Raw genomic sequence first — 20633 nt, 5'->3', positions numbered from 1 at the left:
TGCAATGGTACCTTCAGGTACGCCTTCTGGTAGCGCTAGCATTTAATTTTAATTTAATTTTAATTTAATTTTAATTTAATTTTGATTTAATTTTAATTTAATTTTAATTTAATTTTAATTTAATTTTAATTTAATTTTAATTTAATTTTAATTTAATTTTAATTTAATTTTAATTTAATTTTAATTTAATTTTAATTTAATTTTAATTTAATTTTAATTTAATTTTAATTTAATTTTAATTTAATTTTAATTTAATTTTAATTTAATTTTAATTTAATTTTAATTTAATTTTAATTTAATTTTAATTTAATTTTAATTTAATTTTAATTTAATTTTAATTTAATTTTAATTTAATTTTAATTTAATTTTAATTTAATTTTAATTTAATTTTAATTTAATTTTAATTTAATTTTAATTTAATTTTAATTTAATTTTAATTTAATTTTAATTTAATTTTAATTTAATTTTAATTTAATTTTAATTTAATTTTAATTTAATTTTAATTTAATTTTAATTTAATTTTAATTTAATTTTAATTTAATTTTAATTTAATTTTAATTTAATTTTAATTTAATTTTAATTTAATTTTAATTTAATTTTAATTTAATTTTAATTTAATTTTAATTTAATTTTAATTTAATTTTAATTTAATTTTAATTTAATTTTAATTTAATTTTAATTTAATTTTAATTTAATTTTAATTTAATTTTAATTTAATTTTAATTTAATTTTAATTTAATTTTAATTTAATTTTAATTTAATTTTAATTTAATTTTAATTTAATTTTAATTTAATTTTAATTTAATTTTAATTTAATTTTAATTTAATTTTAATTTAATTTTAATTTAATTTTAATTTAATTTTAATTTAATTTTAATTTAATTTTAATTTAATTTTAATTTAATTTTAATTTAATTTTAATTTAATTTTAATTTAATTTTAATTTAATTTTAATTTAATTTTAATTTAATTTTAATTTAATTTTAATTTAATTTTAATTTAATTTTAATTTAATTTTAATTTAATTTTAATTTAATTTTAATTTAATTTTAATTTAATTTTAATTTAATTTTAATTTAATTTTAATTTAATTTTAATTTAATTTTAATTTAATTTTAATTTAATTTTAATTTAATTTTAATTTAATTTTAATTTAATTTTAATTTAATTTTAATTTAATTTTAATTTAATTTTAATTTAATTTTAATTTAATTTTAATTTAATTTTAATTTAATTTTAATTTAATTTTAATTTAATTTTAATTTAATTTTAATTTAATTTTAATTTAATTTTAATTTAATTTTAATTTAATTTTAATTTAATTTTAATTTAATTTTAATTTAATTTTAATTTAATTTTAATTTAATTTTAATTTAATTTTAATTTAATTTTAATTTAATTTTAATTTAATTTTAATTTAATTTTAATTTAATTTTAATTTAATTTTAATTTAATTTTAATTTAATTTTAATTTAATTTTAATTTAATTTTAATTTAATTTTAATTTAATTTTAATTTAATTTTAATTTAATTTTAATTTAATTTTAATTTAATTTTAATTTAATTTTAATTTAATTTTAATTTAATTTTAATTTAATTTTAATTTAATTTTAATTTAATTTTAATTTAATTTTAATTTAATTTTAATTTAATTTTAATTTAATTTTAATTTAATTTTAATTTAATTTTAATTTAATTTTAATTTAATTTTAATTTAATTTTAATTTAATTTTAATTTAATTTTAATTTAATTTTAATTTAATTTTAATTTAATTTTAATTTAATTTTAATTTAATTTTAATTTAATTTTAATTTAATTTTAATTTAATTTTAATTTAATTTTAATTTAATTTTAATTTAATTTTAATTTAATTTTAATTTAATTTTAATTTAATTTTAATTTAATTTTAATTTAATTTTAATTTAATTTTAATTTAATTTTAATTTAATTTTAATTTAATTTTAATTTAATTTTAATTTTAATTTAATTTTAATTTAATTTTAATTTAATTTTAATTTAATTTTAATTTAATTTTAATTTAATTTTAATTTAATTTTAATTTAATTTTAATTTAATTTTAATTTAATTTTAATTTAATTTTAATTTAATTTTAATTTAATTTTAATTTAATTTTAATTTAATTTTAATTTAATTTTAATTTAATTTTAATTTAATTTTAATTTAATTTTAATTTAATTTTAATTTAATTTTAATTTAATTTTAATTTAATTTTAATTTAATTTTAATTTAATTTTAATTTAATTTTAATTTAATTTTAATTTAATTTTAATTTAATTTTAATTTAATTTTAATTTAATTTTAATTTAATTTTAATTTAATTTTAATTTAATTTTAATTTAATTTTAATTTAATTTAATTTAATTTTAATTTAAGGTATCCAGAGGTATTCTCAAGGTATTAAGTAATCCAGAGATATTCTCAAAGGAACTTCCGGAAGAATTCTCAGAGAAACTCCTGGAGGAATTCCCAGTCGAACTCCTGGAAGAATGCTCAGAGAAACTCGTGAAGGAATTTCTGGAAGTATTTTAAGTGGAGCTAGCGGAGGACATTCTGGAGAAATTTCCATTGGAACTCTTGAAGGAATTCTCAAAGACACTCGCAGAGAAACTTCTGGCGTAATTCCCAGAGTATTTCCTGGAGGAACTTGCGGAGGAGATTCTGAAGGAACTCCTGAAGGAATTCTCATAGACACTCCCGCAGAAAATCCTTGAAGAATTACACAAGAAGCTTCTGGCGTTATTCCCAGAGGAACTCCTGGAGTAATTTCCAGAGAAACTTCTAGAGGAATTTCCAGAAGAACTCCTCGAGGAATTCCCAGTGGAACTCCTGGAAGAATGCTCAAAGAAACTCCTCAAGGACTTTCTGGAAGTATTACAAGTGGAACTCGCGGAGGAGATTCTGGAGGAATTCCCAGTGGAACTCCTGGAGGAATTCTCAGAGAAATACCTGGCGTAATTTCCAGGAATTCTCATAGACACTGCCCAGAGGAACTCCTGGAGGAATTCCCATAACAACTTCCGGAGGTATTCCCAAAGGAACTTCCGAAAGAATTCTCAAAGAAACTCCTGGAAGAATGCCCAGTAGAAGAATGTTCAGTGGAACTCCTGGAGAAATTCCCAGTGGAACTCCTGGAAGAATGCTCAGAGAAACTCTGGAATTTCTGGAAGTATTACAAGTGGAACTCGCGGAGGAGATTCTGGAGGAATTCTCACTGGAACTCCTGAAGAAATTCTCATAGAAACTCCCGGAGAAACTTCTGGTGTAATTCCCAGAGAAATTTCCAAAGGAACACCTGGAGGAATTTCCAGAGAAACTTCTGGAGAACTACACAAGAAACTTCTGTCGTTAATCCCAGAGGAACTCCTGGAGGAATTTCCAGAGGAACTCCTGGAGGTATTCCCAAAAGGAACTCCCGGATGAATTCTCGGAGAAACTCCTGGAGGAATTCCCAGTGGAACTCGTGGAAGAATGCTCAGAGAAACTCCTGAAGGAATTTCTGGAAGTATTACAAGTGGAACTTCGGAGGAGATTCTGTAGGAATTCCCATTGGAACTCCTGAAAGAATTCTCATAGACACTCCCGAAGAAACTTCTGGCGTAATTTCCAGAAAAATTTCCAAAGGAAAACCTGGAGGAATTTCCAGAGAAACTTCCCGAAGAATTACGCAAGAAACTTCTGGCGTAATTCCCAGAGGAACTCCTGGAGGAACTTGCGGAGGAGATTCTGGAGGAACTTCTGAAGGAATTCTCATAGACACTACCGGAGATAATCCTGGAAGAATTACACAAGAATTTTCAGAGAAACTTCTGGAGGAATTTACAGAAGAACTTCCGGAGGTATTCCCAGAGGAACTTCTGGAAGAATTCCCAGTGGAACTCCTGGAAGAATGCTCAGAGAAACTCCTCAAGGACTTTCTGGAAGTATTACAAGTGGAACTCGCGGAGGAGATTTTGGAGGAACTCCCAGTGGAACTCCTGGAGGAATTCTCAGAGAAAATACCAGAAGAATTACACAAGAAACTTCTCGCGTAATTCCCAGAGGAACTTCTGGAGGAATTTCCAGAGGAACTCCTGGCGGAATTTCCAGAGGAACTCCTGGAGGAATTCCCAGAAGAACTTCCGAAAGAATTCTCAGAGAAACTCCTGGAAGAATTCCCAGTAGAACTCCTGGAAGTATGTTCAGTTGAACTCCTGGAAGAATGTTCAGTGGAACTCCTGGAGGAATTCCCAGTGGAACTCCTGGAAGAACGCTCAGAGAAACTCTGGAATTTCTGGAAGTATTACAAGTGGAACTCGCGGAGGAAATTCTGGAGGAATTCTCACTGGAACTCCTGAAGAAATTCTCATAGAAACTCGGAGAAACTTCTGGTGTAATTCCCAGAGAAATTTCCAAAGGAACACCTGGAGGAATTTCCAGAGAAACTTCTAGAGAACTACACAAGAAACTTCTGTCGTTAATCCCAGAGGAACTCCTGGAGGAATTTCCAGAGGAACTCCTGGAGGTATTCCCAAAAGGAACTCCCGGATGAATTCTCGGAGAAACTCCTGGAGGAATTCCCAGTGGAACTCGTGGAAGAATGCTCAGAGAAACTCCTGAAGGAATTTCTGGAAGTATTACAAGTGGAACTTCGGAGGAGATTCTGTAGGAATTCCCATTGGAACTCCTGAAAGAATTCTCATAGACACTCCCGAAGAAACTTCTGGCGTAATTTCCAGAAAAATTTCCAAAGGAAAACCTGGAGGAATTTCCAGAGAAACTTCCCGAAGAATTACGCAAGAAACTTCTGGCGTAATTCCCAGAGGAACTCCTGGAGGAACTTGCGGAGGAGATTCTGGAGGAACTTCTGAAGGAATTCTCATAGACACTACCGGAGATAATCCTGGAAGAATTACACAAGAATTTTCAGAGAAACTTCTGGAGGAATTTACAGAAGAACTTCCGGAGGTATTCCCAGAGGAACTTCTGGAAGAATTCCCAGTGGAACTCCTGGAAGAATGCTCAGAGAAACTCCTCAAGGACTTTCTGGAAGTATTACAAGTGGAACTCGCGGAGGAGATTTTGGAGGAACTCCCAGTGGAACTCCTGGAGGAATTCTCAGAGAAAATACCAGAAGAATTACACAAGAAACTTCTCGCGTAATTCCCAGAGGAACTCCTGGAGGAATTTCCAGAGGAACTCCTGGCGGAATTTCCAGAGGAACTCCTGGAGGAATTCCCAGAAGAACTTCCGGAGGTATTCCCAAAGGAACTTCCGAAAGAATTCTCAGAGAAACTCCTGGAAGAATTCCCAGTAGAACTCCTGGAAGTATGTTCAGTTGAACTCCTGGAAGAATGTTCAGTGGAACTCCTGGAGGAATTCCCAGTGGAACTCCTGGAAGAACGCTCAGAGAAACTCTGGAATTTCTGGAAGTATTACAAGTGGAACTCGCGGAGGAGATTCTGGAGGAATTCTCACTGGAACTCCTGAAGAAATTCTCATAGAAACTCCCGGAGAAACTTCTGGTGTAATTCCCAGAGAAATTTCCAAAGGAACACCTGGAGGAATTTCCAGAGAAACTTCTAGAGAACTACACAAGAAACTTCTGTCGTTAATCCCAGAGGAACTCCTGGAGGAATTTCCAGAAGAACTTCTGGAGGTATTCCCAAAAGGAACTCCCGGATGAATTCTCGGAGAAACTCCTGGAGGAATTCCCAGTGGAACTCGTGGAAGAATGCTCAGAGAAACTCTGAAGAAATTTCTGGAAGTATTACAAGTGGAACTTCGGAGGAGATTCTGTAGGAATTCCCATTGGAACTCCTGAAAGAATTCTCATAGACACTCCCGAAGAAACTTCTGGCGTAATTTCCAGAAAAATTTCCAAAGGAAAACCTGGAGGAATTTCCAGAGAAACTTCCCGAAGAATTACGCAAGAAACTTCTGGCGTAATTCCCAGAGGAACTCCTGGAGGAACTTGCGGAGGAGATTCTGGAGGAACTTCTGAAGGAATTCTCATAGACACTACCGGAGATAATCCTGGAAGAATTACACAATAATTTTCAGAGAAACTTCTGGAGGAATTTACAGAAGAACTTCCGGAGGTATTCCCAGAGAAACTTCTGGAAGAATTCCCAGTGGAACTCCTGGAAGAATGCTCAGAGAAACTCCTCAAGGACTTTCTGGAAGTATTACAAGTGGAACTCGCGGAGGAGATTTTGGAGGAACTCCCAGTGGAACTCCTGGAGGAATTCTCAGAGAAAATACCGGAAGAATTACACAAGAAACTTCTCGCGTAATTCCCAGAGGAACTCCTGGAGGAATTTCCAGAGGAACTCCTGGCGGAATTTCCAGAGGAACTCCTGGAGGAATTCCCAGAAGAACTTCCGAAAGAATTCTCAGAGAAACTCCTGGAAGAATTCCCAGTAGAACTCCTGGAAGTATGTTCAGTTGAACTCCTGGAAGAATGTTCAGTGGAACTCCTGGAGGAATTCCCAGTGGAACTCCTGGAAGAACGCTCAGAGAAACTCCTGTAGGAATTTCTGAAAGTATTACAAGCGGAACTGGCGGAGGAAATTCTGAAGGAATTCTCTCTGGAACTCCTGACGAAAATCTCATAGAAACTCCCGGAGAAACTTCTGGCGTAATCCCCAGAGGAACTCCTAGAGGTGTGGAGATTTTGGAGTAATGCCCAGAGAAACTCTTGAAGGAACTTCTGGAAATATTACAAGAGGAACTCCTGGTGGAATTTTCAGAGAAGCTCCTGGAGGAACTTCTGAAGGAATTCCCGGTGAACTCCTGGAGGAATGCTCAGATAACTCTCAAAGGAACTTCTGGAAGTATTACAAAAGGACTCTCGCGGAGGAACTTCTGGAAGAATTTCCAGTGGAACTCCTGAAAGAATTACACAAGAAATCCAGAAGAAACTTCTGGGAGTATTACAAGAGGAAATCCAGGAGTCCTGGAGGAGTTTTCAGAGAAACGCTTGGAAGAATTCTCAAAAGAACCCCTGGAAATATTCTCAGAAGAACTCTTGAAGGAAATACCGGAATTCGCAGAGATACTCCTAGAGGATTTCGCAGAGCAACTCCTGGAGGATCTTCTGACAGAATTACATTAGTTAGGAACTCCCAGATGAACTCCCGAAGTAACTTCTGGAATAATTACAAAAAGAACTCCTGAAGGTATTCCCAAATAAACTAGAATAACTATTGGAGGAATTTCTTTAGGAACTCCTGGAGGTATTTCCAGAGCAACACTTAGACAATATCCCAGAAGGACTCCTGCAGCAATTCCCAGAGAAACTTCTTCGAACTTCCATAGAAACTCATGTAGGAATTCTCAGATTAACTCTTGAAAGAATTTCCAGAGGATCTGGTTGGAGGTGGAATTCTTAGCGGCCTTTCTGGAGGAATTATCTCTTGGAACAAGTTCCAGAGGAATTTGTAGATGAATTTCCGGTGGAAATCCCAAGAAAAATTCTGGCGAAACTCCTGGAAGAACTCATGGACGAATTTTCAGAGAAAATCCTGGAGGAATTTTCAGGGCAAGTCCTGGAGAAATTCCCAGATGAATTTCTGGACAATTTCACCAATAAATTCCTAAAGGAACTCCTAGCGGAATTACCAAAGTAACTCCTGAATAAATTCCTAATTGAGTTTTTAGAGGAACTGCTGGAAGATTTCCTGGAACAATTCCTAGAGGAATTGCTTAAGGAAGTAGCTCCTATTCCCTATTTACTGTTTTCGGATTAAAAGAGACTTAAATTCAAAATTCAATGAAGACTAATATGATTTTATCGAGAGAATTTTTTATTGACGGAGTCAAATCACAACTCCAAGCGACTTTCTTGCTTCGTCACGGCCTGTCCGCCATTGGCCATCTTGTTACCGTGCATCTTCTTCATACGGTTCCTGCGTTCCTTGCGCTGCTTGCGATTCATCTTCTTCCAAACACTTCGTGGCTGACCAATCGGTGCTTGGGTTCAAACTTCTTGGCATGTCGAGATCATTGCAAAGCCGGTCGAGTTGCCACCGTCAAAATTGGTTCCAAATCCAAAAACGAACACTGCATCGGGGGTACATGACCGCCAATTTGTCACGGATTGGAATCTTCGGGACCGAAGCCAGTCCCAGAGGCACGACGTCATAAATCTGCTGCTTGCGGCTCAGCTGTTCATAAACCGGCGGATATGGATCGTTGCTGCCGGCATTTCGGTGCACCGGTCGACTTGCCACCGTCAAAGTTGGTTCCAAGTCCAAAAACGAACACTGCATCGGGATACATGGCCGCCAATTTGTCACGGATTGGAGTCTTCGGGACCGAAGCCAGTTCCAGAGGCACGACGTCGTAAATCAGCTGCTTGCGGCTCAGCTTTTCATAAACCGGCGAATATGGATCGTTGCTGCCGGAAATTTGGTGCACCTCTTTTTATAGACTGAGGGTAAGGAAAGCCTTCGCGAACGCACTTTTGTAAATAAAACAATCAAACTTTAAAATAATAATTTCACAAAATAAACGAACTATTCTTCATTTAATTCAGTTTTGTTTGCATCTAGCTGTGATTCGGTGCAAAAGTGTGCTTGTGTTGGTTAATAATATATTTCGCGCCAATACATGCACTTTTGCTCGTATGACAGCTAAATGTAAATAAACCAGCATGAAATCCACCCGAAAATACCCTAACCACTGCCTAACCGCCTAAAGCGAAACATAGCTAACGTTCATCTAATGTGAAGGTTACGTGTTAGATTAAAATATGCATAAATCATAAACATACCTAACAAAAGTGTTGCAGATCTGTCTAATTTTAGTCTCATTTTACTCTAAAGTTAGTGAGAAAATTAGAGTAACTTTCTAACAGGTTACACTCACATTAGGGTCAAGTTAGAGTAACCTTGTTTGCTAAGTAATGCCGCATTTTTTTCGAAACGAATCCAAAAACTTACGAATCGAGTGATTCGATTCGAGATGCGCAATGTCACCCCTGATGACTTAAAGGATGCGTTCTATGAGAACTTTGTTAACAGTGATAGAGATAGTGCCTAATACTCTATGTCTGGTCATCGGAGACGCAAAAGCGTAGATCGAAAGATGAAATTTTTATTGCTCCTCATACCAAGAAGGAATAAGGATACGTCGGCAACTTGTAATTTTTCTCTCTGGGCATTTATAACACCAACACCTGATTTCGAGGGAAATTTCAAAACTTTGGTTAGAACATAATAAGTTTTATTTTCATAAAATAAGGACAAGTTCGCTATGGTTCTATTGCGTTGGCTGAAACTTGATAATCCAGATTGACACGTATTAATAATGAAAACTATGTCACCAGTCTATCAAAATATATTCTGTTGAGGACACAATCCACGCACTTCTACACCAAGGAACCAAAATTTCAAACTAAAAATTAGGATCCAATATCTGTAGGACAGGAAAACATACATATTGAATTACAAGAAAAACATTTCTTCCACTGAAAAATGTTTTCGAAACATTGTTTAATAGCCAATCAAAGTAGCAGACTTTTAGTATAAAAAAAAGACTCCCTTATCATTTTTTTACAAATGTGCTCTATCGCACCTATTTGGGTGAAAATGTATTGATGAATACGTAATTAAATACAGTTTTTAATGATCTTTTTGTGTGCACATTGTATTGCTTCGAAAATTTTAGTTTACATGAAATATTTGTACTTTAAAAACAGTGACATTGAAATGGTGTCGCGTTACGAAAATAGTCGTATAATTGATACTAGACAAACGGTGCAAACATTGGAAAAGTAATATTTTGGATTCTCTTAGTACTCGTCAAGAGCTTTCTTTTCGTGTATTAAGATCCAAAATCGGACCATTTTCCATGAAGTTACACTAGGTACAAAAATATGGTGTCGCGTTACGCGAATTGAATGTGCTTCTGTAATAAGGGATAAAATGCTTTCGGTTTATTGATACAGTATCACAATGGTTTCTTTCAAGTAATTTAGGGCTTATACATGAATGGCGTAATAAAATTGGGGTTGTAACGGGGTGTGTCATTTGGTAACTCTCCATACTACAAAAAATAGGTTACCATACAAAAATGTTACGGAGTGGTGGGAAATTACAAATGTTTGGTGTTTGGTGACCCCTTTGGGGTCGTCCGTTAATATGTCACGTGAAACAGAGTTTTTTTTCACGAATAAATAGTGAGGCTTTTTTAATCCTCTCTTTTTTCCACGCAATATCACCATGCCACTCATATGAGTAAACGTAACCAACAGTTTGCTGACGAACACGGTTTCCTTCTACCATGTCACGAACCGTCAAACTTGTTTGTGGATGCCAAGTATGATTATATTTTTGTTGTTGTTGTTATGTTTTTCATAACAAGTTTTATCTTGATTTTTAAACATATTTTTAGCTTTGAGGAACCGAAAGACTAGTGTTTTCTTTTCTCCATTTAATTTGATGATTTTTAATATTTTAGTTATTTTAGTTCGTTAATAAAGACATATTATATCAGGCATCCTAATGAACTTCGCTTACATATACAATATACAATATTCTCAATCCAGTTGAAAACCGGAATTGGGGATAGCGAAGTTGATTTTTCTCGCAATCCGTACGTTAAACCTAACTTCGGAAGTGGTGCGCTGTTTTCATATCGCGAAGCGCTATTCAGCGCACCACTTCCGAAGATAGGTTTAACGTACGGATTGTGAGAAAAATCCAACTTCGCTAGCACCCAATTTCGGGTTTCAACTGGATTGAGTATAGACAATTATTTTACACCAGGATATAAACACTATTTTCAAAATTGAGTATTTATTTTCTGAGTAGTGTTGATGATAGCGTAAAGATTGAAAATGTAGTTAAAAGTAGTGCACTCAGGGCACGACGCATACATTCTTGTGATAAACATTGGTTGAGACATGAGACGTATTCCAATCTTTTCGGAAATAAATAAAAAGTTGAAAACAGACAACGTTCCAGTAGAAACGTAGAATAAAAAACGACAGAAATATTCCTCTTCAACATTGCTGAGCTTCTTGGGCCATCATCACCTTTCAAAATGGTTAACGTAGAAAAAAGGCAATATAGAACTTTTCAGTGTTAAAACCGATCCGGGTCATACTAGGGTGTGACTAATATAAAAATAGGAAAACCCATTATCATTTAATTTGTTTCTAAAACTGAATATGTGATATGAATGGAATTGGTTCAGTTCTATATTTGTGCCGGTTAGTCCCTCAAACTTTAATAACTGAAACTCCAGATCGTAACCACCAACTCGAACTACATTCAACGATAGATAATGTGATAATATTCTGTGTCGAATATAACATGTCGCATCGAAATCGGCTGAAATTACGTATTCTATCAACGATAAACACGTTTGCGTAACGCGACACCATTTGCAGGAGACTGTTTGTCGATCAGCGTAACGCGGCGGTGTTCATATCAATTCAGTTATTTTCATTATAATTTCCGTTTTTTCCTGCAATTTTAATTCACAGCCTCATTTCTGTTGATGTATACGAGAAATGCTTAGAATAAATCGAGACTCCAAACCGTATACCAGAGCTGAAAAACGCACTTGCATTTTAAAATGCGAAAAAGTGCAATTCAGCGATGGTGTCGCGTTACGAAATGCAGCGCGCTATATTTATCATATTCAACGCGAAAAATCTCAAAATGAATATTCTATCAGAAAGGAAATTTAGTGAGGATAATTTTACACCTGTTTAATCATATGTCCCCGAGGCTAATTTTCGAATGCAGACCTGATTTCTCGCTGAAAGTCGGCTCCTCATGGTGTCGCGTTACGCTGGAATGTGTCTGAGGACCAGTTCTTGCGCAAATTCCCAGCACCGACCAGATATCGGCTTTTCATCATCTCCCAGACTTCCCGAAATAGATAGAGCTCGACATTTTTCTTCTTCTCACATTTTAAACTCACAAACAATATTGGAGCGGAAAAAGGCTTATAAATTTTAACTTTGCTTTCTCCCCCATTTGCACCACCACCAGCGACAACACCGATACGTTGGCTGCTGCAAAGCCAGCAAATAAATAACGCGATTGCAGTGCCACGAGATGACATTCTCCGCGACACCGTCTTGAACATGAATTTGTGTCTCGGAAGAAACATCCAGCAGAATGTCGAAAAGTTTCCACTCCTTCCGGGAAGCGAATCTGTGCATTCGTTGAGTTGAACGCCAAAGTTCGCCAAAACAAGAGAAACATTTTGGGAAGCGTTCAAATTCGCTACGAGGAAAAAAGTTCCCGAATCCGCGTTGTTATGATGAATCAAAAATTTAAAAATTTTATAATCTTATATTGTTTTACATATTGGCTTAACGTGCTACTTTTTTAGCAAATTCTACATAAAAAAGAGAATGTAGAAATAGATATTTTTATTGCTCAATACAAATAAATTATAATCAAGTTTAAATAGATTTAGTAAAATATGCATTAAAAAATTTCAATTCAATTTCTCGTTAAAATTTGTTTTTCACCGTGTATTCGTTTTTCATCGGAGTATGAAAAACATAGAACAGTTATTTGTCAAGTTCATAATTTTAGCTTATCGCTCTTGGTAGTACGAGCGCAGTTAATTTAATTGTGATGATGCATATGAGTTAACATAATCAACCAAACCAGACGTGCTTAATATTTTTCGAAATTCGCAAAGTTCTCCGTACTTATTCACCCTCCGGGCTCTACAGCAACTCACAAACCGCGGTGCCATGCAAAAAACTTATTCGACTAATTAATTTGCTTATAAACGTTTCTCAATTTCACTGCCTCCAAAAGGACTCCCCGATTAATGTCGCCGCCGGGTAGGATCGAGGTCGTGTTCACAGCCACTTTCCACAACCACTACCTCATTTGATGTTTTGATCCCCAAAACCCAGCGGCAGCGACGGTATTCCAGCCAACGAGACGATACCAATTTGCTGTGCCACCATCCCTTCGCAAAGGGATCAACAACTCCTGCCACCTTCCTTCCGTTGCCGTACGGTCCGTATGCGTCGGCCAATGAGCAAAAATTGAAAAACAAACTTGTCAGCTGGAAATTGAACCCCACTCTAATCGGGGCAAGCATTTTACGGCGAAGAAAATGACGACGACGATGTAAGGAAAAGGAAAAAAGAACCGAAGGGCCCATTATCTCAAAGTTCTCATTTTTCCTTACTGACCCAGAGTCGTCAAGTGGGCAAACAGTTACTCGGCTTGGGCTGCGTTTCGCTATCAGAATAAAAAAATACGTTGACTCCGACGGGAGCAATGGCGTGTGCAGTACTTGTAGAATAGTTTGGATACATCATGGGTGCCAAACCTAAATAGGAAAAATCACTCTCAAGACATTCCCGTGCAGTAGCATCTGGATTCGCAATGGAAGTACCATTACCAATTACTCAATTTCGCTTTTTATACAAATCATTACTACTAAAACTACTACTACTACTACTACTACTACTATTTCTATACCTCTATTCTCTTTGAGCAAACGTCTACTTAACGTTCAACAGTAATAAAAATTTTCTTGCGGGCGCCCCAGCAACGCAAACGAAGAATCTATTGCTTGCACGATGAATTGTTTATTATTCTGATCCACAAAACCACCATTCTTCTTGTAAGCACCGCAGTAAAGAAAAAGCACATGAATGCGGGAGTCTCACCACGCAAAATTGTTATCAATCCGATCCACAATAACACCTTTTTTCTTGCTGGTGTCCCACCAATGGTGAAGAAAAACTCTTGAGTGCGGGCGTCCCACAACGCGAAATTGTATATCATTCGAATGAACGATCCCATCTCTACGTGAACAGACGCATTTTTGGTTGACCCGCGCGTTTGCTTTCGGTGCTTTATTCAATCGTTCGGTTTTCATTCGATTCAAAAGTGAGGATGCGATGAAATATTCCCTTGAAAATAACGACGAGATGCTTTCTTTCCATTATACCAATGGGAAGAAAGTTTTGGTGCGGATGTCCGTGGCAGACGGAAACACTAGATATGTACGAATTCACTATCTGCCACCGAAAATTTCTGATCGCGACGTCTGTTCCGTGCTGTCTAAGTTCGGTAAGGTTAAATGCACGTACATACGACAACGATTTCCCGCAGAGTACCAGCTTGGGAAGTTCACGAGAGTACGTGGGCTGTACATAGATATGAAACAAGACATTCCGGAGATACTTTATTTTCAACATCATAAAGGAAGTTTCCATTATGATGGAATGAAGGTGAAGTGTTTTGCTTGCAAGTCAGAAACGCATGTCAAAAAAGCCTGCCCGATGCTGCAAGATAAACGTAAATTGGTTATTTGATGATAAGTAAAAACTTAAAATAAGAAAGGTAGTAAAAAGCTAAACAGTCGTCGATTCTGGCGTTGAAAAAAAAAAACAGCGACGGTAAACAGTGCAGGACTAAATTGAAATAGAAAGCGATCAAGACATAGCAACTACAACCAGCAGATTCTGATATAGTAATCGATGCGGCCAATTCTTTTACAAGCGAGAGCGGCCACAGTCCCGTCCCGCGCTCGTCGGACCTACCTCTCGGGATGGTTCAGGGTGCCGACATACGAATGGATTGAAGATAAACGCGAATGTAAACTTATAGGTAATGGAGGATGACAAAACAAGAATAGCTGCAGCGTATTATATTAGGGCGGATGAAATAAAAAAAAATCATGATTATTATAATTTTCTTTTTTGATAAATAGAATACGTTTTTTTTGTAATATTACAAAAATTGGTATTAGCTCCGCAAAGTGTTAGACACGACTGAGCCTAACAATTAAATGCTATGAAAAAAAGAACACCATTCTCCTGGCGAAATCTATTGATTTCGGGCGTCCCACCAAGCAGAATTTTGATCATTTCGATCCACAAGAACACCTTTTCGAGCGGGGGTCCCACCAACGCAGAGGAAGAAACACATGAATTCCCCAAGCAGCACAAATTGTTCCACTACTGAACATTTCACTGTGTTGCAACTATTCGGAATGAAACAATCTTTGCGTATGTGCCATCAAATATAACTCTCTTGCAATCTAAAAAGCGCAAGAGGTGGAAACATCCTTCGATTGCAGTAAAATTGCAATAATGTGGCAAAATACTACAGCGGAAAAAAATAAAATAAAAATATAAAACTAGATTCAATTTATGGATTTTGTGATTGATAGTCCTGCACTCTACCACAACAGCATTCAACACTTCGAAGGGACTGCATGTTGACTCACCATAAAAACCATACGATTATGAAGTTTTGTACTCGGGTTTCCTGATACTTGATTGCACTATCACAGAAAAAAATGTGAGTTGTCAAAACGTTGAACGATGCTAAATTAAACATAAAGACACATTCAACTTATCTGCAGCTTAATTTAAACAAAAAATTAAATTTTGAAAGACGCATTGAAGTTACATGGTAAAAAATATGCAACCTAATGATTTTGTTTCGTGTTTGCAACATGAAGTGCAGTATTTTTTGTTTGTTTCCAAATGTCAAACACGTACTGCGTTGCAGTTTTAACGAAACATTGATCACAATTCGAACGGTTTTGACATCTTGATGCAACTTTTTCATGCTTTGATGTTTTTCCAATGCCTTTAATGAAACTGAATAGAAACAAGGTGCTTTTAGCAAGATGTTGCGTGTGCTATATGGGTCGGGTATCACACCACACGAGATTGTCATCATTCTGACCTTCATTAATACCATTATGTTTTCGGGCGTCCCACCAACACAGAGGAAGAAACTCCTGATAGCGAGCGTTACATCACGCGATCCACAAGAACACTATTCTTTGCGGGCGTCTCATCGACGCAGAGGAAGAAACACATGGATGCGAACTTTCTACAGCGCGATATTATAAACATTCCGATCTACAGTAACATCATTCTTCTTGTGGGTGTCCCGCTAATGCAAAGAAAGAAAATTTTAAATACGAGCGTCCCACCACGCGAATTTGTTTATCATTCCGATCCACAAGAACACGTTTTTTTGTGCGGGCGTCCTACCAACGCAAACACGTGAATTCGGGCGTCTCGCCAGGCGTGATTTCCATTATTCTGATCTACAATAACACCATTTTTCTTGCGGGCGTCTCACCAACGCAAAGGAAGAAATTCTTGAATGCAGGCATCTACAATAACATCATTCTTCTTGTGGGCATCCCACCAATGCGGAGGAAAAAATCTTGACGTGCGGGCGTGCCACCACGCAAGATTGTACGGAATTTCAATCCGCAGTAACACCATTCTTCTTGCGGGGGCTCCACCAACACTGAGGAAGTATCTATTGATTGCAGGGCATTAAAAAATATTCCAAATGGTTGATCGAAAAAATCCAAACAGTGCTCCAATTTTTCTAAGGTAAGCAGCCAAAAACTAAATTCACCGAATCGAAATATAGTTTTCTAACCTAAAATCACCCAATCCACGCGATGTTTTAGAAATTTTCTGTCACACCATCAGGGAATCAATTTTTCTTGGATGCGCTTGCGAAACAAGCGACAAAAGATAATCAACGACAAAGCTTTGTTTTTGTCGGAGATAATAATGACAAAGATCCCAAAACAAATTATCAGAAACAAAAAACAAGACAATTTTGTTGCTAACTTTTCATACCGTTATTTTGTATTATTTCTACAGCAAATTTTGGTTTTATGCTATCGTACTGTCTGCTTTTATGCAAATATTCGAGAATCTAACTCTGATTCCGGAACCGCTTGAAGGTTGCTTCCGACAAGGAAGTGTCCTGGGGTCAGGACATCTAGGTCGGTTGGGTATCGGTGTCAGAGGCCGAGAATTCATACACATCTCGACTTGTGCCAGCAAGGTCAGTAGATCCTCGTAGGCAAGGTTGACGTTGCCGACTACTTTCAGCAGATGATGCTTCGCCGATTGGACTGCAGCCTCCCAGAGGCCTCCGAAATGTGGTGCTCGTGGTGGAATAAACTTCCAGGTGATTTCGTTTCCGGAACACCAGTCAAAGATTTGGTTTCGATCGGCGGCTTCAGTCTTCAACATGCGATAGACTCGGTTAAGTGCATGCGAAGCTCCTTTGAAGGTAGTGGCGTTGTCCGAATGGAGTTCGACGATCCTTCCTCTGCGGGCGACTAAACGACGGAGTGCAGCTAGGAACGCTGGAGTCGATAAATCGCTCACTAGCTCGATGTGGACCGCCTTGGTCGAGAAACAAACGAATATGGCCACGTAGACTTTCGTGGGGCCACGGGTTCGTACTGCTGACTTCACGTACAATGGTCCACAATGGTCGACTAGCAGGAGTTGTGGCCCTGCTTGCAGTAGGCTAATGTGAAGACTGCTAGCCAGCAGAGTAGACAGCGGATGTTTGGCGGACAGAACGATCGGGTGCTTGTTTGCGACGGATAGTGCGGCGTTACGTAGGCGACCACTGACGCGAAGAGTACCGTCTTCATCAACAAAAGGTTTCAACCACTTCAGCGATGATGTCTTGGCGACACGTTCGCCATTCGAAAGATCCGACAACTCCTTAGCAAATGTTCCTTTCTGCGCTAAATGGCAGAGCTGGTATTCAGCGTGCTGGAGCTCGGAAGTGGTGAGTGGTACGATGGACGTTGAAACGATTCGGCTACTAATGGCTAACGGAGAAAGAGATGATCCGGAACTGCGCAACTCTATGCGCTCCTTCAATCGCTGGATATAGCGCTCGCAGAATGCAACCACACGACGTAACTTGTTGTAGGAGAGTAACGGGAAAACAGATCTCCACAGAAATATGCTTGTGTGGTGGTCATTGCCACAATAGGTGCTTTGCGCCCTTCTTCGGTCGATGACGGTCTTGGGCCAACATTCAGGTGACAGTGCGAGCCAGGAAGGGCCATCCCGAGCAACACAGGTTAGACAAAAATGGTTGCAGCAACTTGATTGTGACTGAATCTGGTCACATAAGAGTTGCAGTAACCCATGTGGAACATGTGTGCTGCTAGGGATGCTACCAACGGGAACAGTTGATAATGTCCGTTGGATTGAGGCCGCACGAAATATCGTCGGCAGGATTTCCGGAACCAGCTATGTGCCTCCAGTGGTCTATATTTGTAGTGGCCTGAATCTTCGATACGCGGTTAGCGACGAATGTTTTCCAGCGGGTTGGAACGGCGCGCAGCCATTGAAGTACGGTGCTGGAATCGAACCAGAAATAGGCGATGGTGGTGGTCTTCAGCGAGGCATCCACCTTCTTGACGAGCTGAGTTGCTAGATGTGCTGCACAGAGTTCTTGTCTTGCGATGGAATGATGCATGGATAGCGGTGCGACTTTTGACTTCGATGTCAACAGGTGGACTTGTATATCTTTCGCCGATTTCGTGCGAACGAAGCAGCAAGCTCCATATGCAACGGAGGATGCATCGGCGAAGAAATGGAGCTGGATAGTAGCACCGACTGACGAAAACACGAAGCGAGGAACTTGGACTGTAGCTAGAATGTAAAGCGTAGTATGGAACTGCTTCCACTCGTGTTGCAGCTGATCCGGCAATGGAGAATTTTACTCACAGAGAACACCGTGATGATTCAATGCCCATAGACGCTGCATGAAAAGCTTTGCCTTTGCGATGACCGGACCCAAAAGCCCCAGTGGGTCGAAAATCTTGGCGATGTACGACATTACTTTCCGCTTGGTAAGGATGGCCGCCGGGGGAGGTACTTCTACCTTGAATCGAAGGTTGTCGGCCTTTGGATCCCACAATAGGCCGAGCGTGGAGATTATCTGCTCATCCTGCAGATCGTGGAGAGGTTGTATGGCCAGATCTTCTGGCGGAACATCATGGAGAACTTCTGGAGCGTTCGACGCCCACTTTTTCAGCGGAAATCCAGCGGAACCGAGCATGGCATAGACTTGAAGGCGAGGTGCTTTGGCGGATTCCAAGTCTGATGCGCTGGACAACAGATCATCGACGTTAAAATCTTCCACCACTGGGTCGACAGAAGCAAGATAGAGTTCCGCCTGGTCGATGGCAATCTGCTGGAGTGTCTTCGTTGCAAGGTGCGGTGCACTAGCCGTACCGTATGTCACGGTCTGTAGTTCGAACGTAGCGATCGGATCGGATGGACATCTGCGATAGCGGATACGAAGAAGACGGCGATCGTCGAGATGATGCAATACCTGCCTGTACATCTTCTCGACGTCTGCTACTATGGCAATGCGTTTTGTCCGGAATCTCGTGTAGATGGAGTAGAGGTCTTGCTGGACGACTGGTCCAACAAGAAACGTGTCGTTCAAAGAATAGCCGGACGAGGTCTTGCATGACGCGTCGAAAACTACTCTGACCTTCGTGGTAGTGCTGGATTCCTTGAAGATGACGCGGTGGGGGATGTAGGAGTGTTTAATTCGATCATCTACAGGCTCTGATACTTCCTGCATGTGACCAAGCTGTAGAAACTCTCCCATGAATCGATGGTATGAGTCCATGGTAGCAGGATCTCTATCTAATCGCCGTTCCAAGCTCAGGAAGCGGCGATCAGCAATCGACCTTGATTCCCCGAGAACCTTTTCGGAATCTTCAGTTCTCGGAAGACGCACAATGTACCGCCCTGTGGGATTGCGCATCGTAGTAGCAGCATAGTGTTTTTCGCATATACTTTCTTCGGTAGATCGAACTGGAGCCGATGGAATTGTTTCCATGTCCCAGAACTTGCTTAGAGCGGCTTCCAGTCAATCGTCAGCAGTGGAGAGGTAGCAGAACCGTGGAATACAGGTAGCCGAGCGATATGCGGGACCAGTGACCGCCCAACCAAAGAGAGTTTCGACTACCCACGGAAAACCACCCACTCAGAGAAATCTTCCGTCCCGTGTGGAGTTCCCAGTACGTTTCGCTACCGATGACGAGGTCTACGTTTCTGGGAACATTGAAATGTGGATCTGCTAGCTCGATGCTTGGAATCTTCCACGCCGAAATGTCGATCGGCGTAGTTGGCAGCTCCGACGATGGCTGCTTCAGTACCAAAAACTGCAATTTCATCGAGATCGTTCGATCTCCCGACTAGATGGTTGCTGTAATGGCACTGAGCGATTCCAAGCAACAGCATCAAAATTTAAGAAAATTTTTAATTCATGATTTTCTATTGAGTTGAAACTTTGCACAGTATTTCAATTTTATCTAAATAGTCATTTTTCGATAGCAAATCTTAATATTGAGTCACGACTAACTTTTCAAAAGGGTGTATGTGAAAATGGTCCAAAAATATTTAAAAAGCTGCACAGCAAAACCGGAACGTTCGATTGTCATGATTTTTTCAGCAAAGTTAGACAACAAAATGGTGATTCTTAAGAAAATGTGCACAGTAAAAAAAAAAATTTTGCCTTTAAAAATATCATTTTTGTCACAAAAACTCAAATATCTCAAAACCCTATCATTTTTCGAACGTAATTTTTTTAGGGAAAACGGTCCATTATATTAGCTATCTACCATAAAAATTTGGTGATGGTAAACTAATAAACAAAAAAGTTTTCACAATTTTCACATATAGTAAACAAAAAAAAAATTTCCGTGTATTTTTTTTTCAAGAATCGCAGTTTGATGCTGATTTTATTGTTAAGGGCCTTGCGTGAGTTAAACAAGTTGTTTGTATGATATTCCATATTTATGTATTCATCGATAT

General features: G+C 37.5%; 1 protein-coding gene across 1 annotated transcript; it reads right to left on the bottom strand.

Moving 5' to 3' along the window:
• Positions 1 to 7823: 7823 nt before the first annotated feature.
• Positions 7824 to 19656, bottom strand: LOC134222737 (uncharacterized). The gene is made up of 4 exons (XM_062701900.1): positions 18528 to 19656; positions 17979 to 18452; positions 16808 to 17617; positions 7824 to 7972 (listed from the first exon to the last, which is right to left on the bottom strand). The coding sequence occupies exons 1-4, from the start codon at positions 19654 to 19656 to the stop codon at positions 7824 to 7826; spliced, it is 2562 nt and encodes an 853-aa protein (XP_062557884.1).
• Between the last annotated feature and the right edge of the window lie 977 nt (positions 19657 to 20633).

The sequence above is a fragment of the Armigeres subalbatus genome, chromosome 3 (assembly GCF_024139115.2).
Source record: "Armigeres subalbatus isolate Guangzhou_Male chromosome 3, GZ_Asu_2, whole genome shotgun sequence".
NCBI classification, from domain to species: Eukaryota; Metazoa; Arthropoda; class Insecta; order Diptera; family Culicidae; genus Armigeres; species Armigeres subalbatus.
The sequence above is the reverse complement of the archived record's forward strand: the minus strand, read 5'-3'. Positions and strand labels throughout refer to the sequence as shown.

Excerpts from the sequence above, each read along its gene's own strand:
- LOC134222737 (XM_062701900.1), bottom strand. The coding sequence starts at position 19,656 with ATGGAAACAATTCCATCGGCTCCAGTTCGATCTACCGAAGAAAGTATA. Across the intron at positions 18,453-18,527 it reads GAATCATCACGGTGTTCTCT|CTACAGTCCAAGTTCCTCGC; the intron begins GTGAGTAAAATT and ends TTTACATTCTAG. Across the intron at positions 17,618-17,978 it reads GGACATTATCAACTGTTCCC|CCATTAGTAGCCGAATCGTT; the intron begins GTTGGTAGCATC and ends TTTCTCCGTTAG.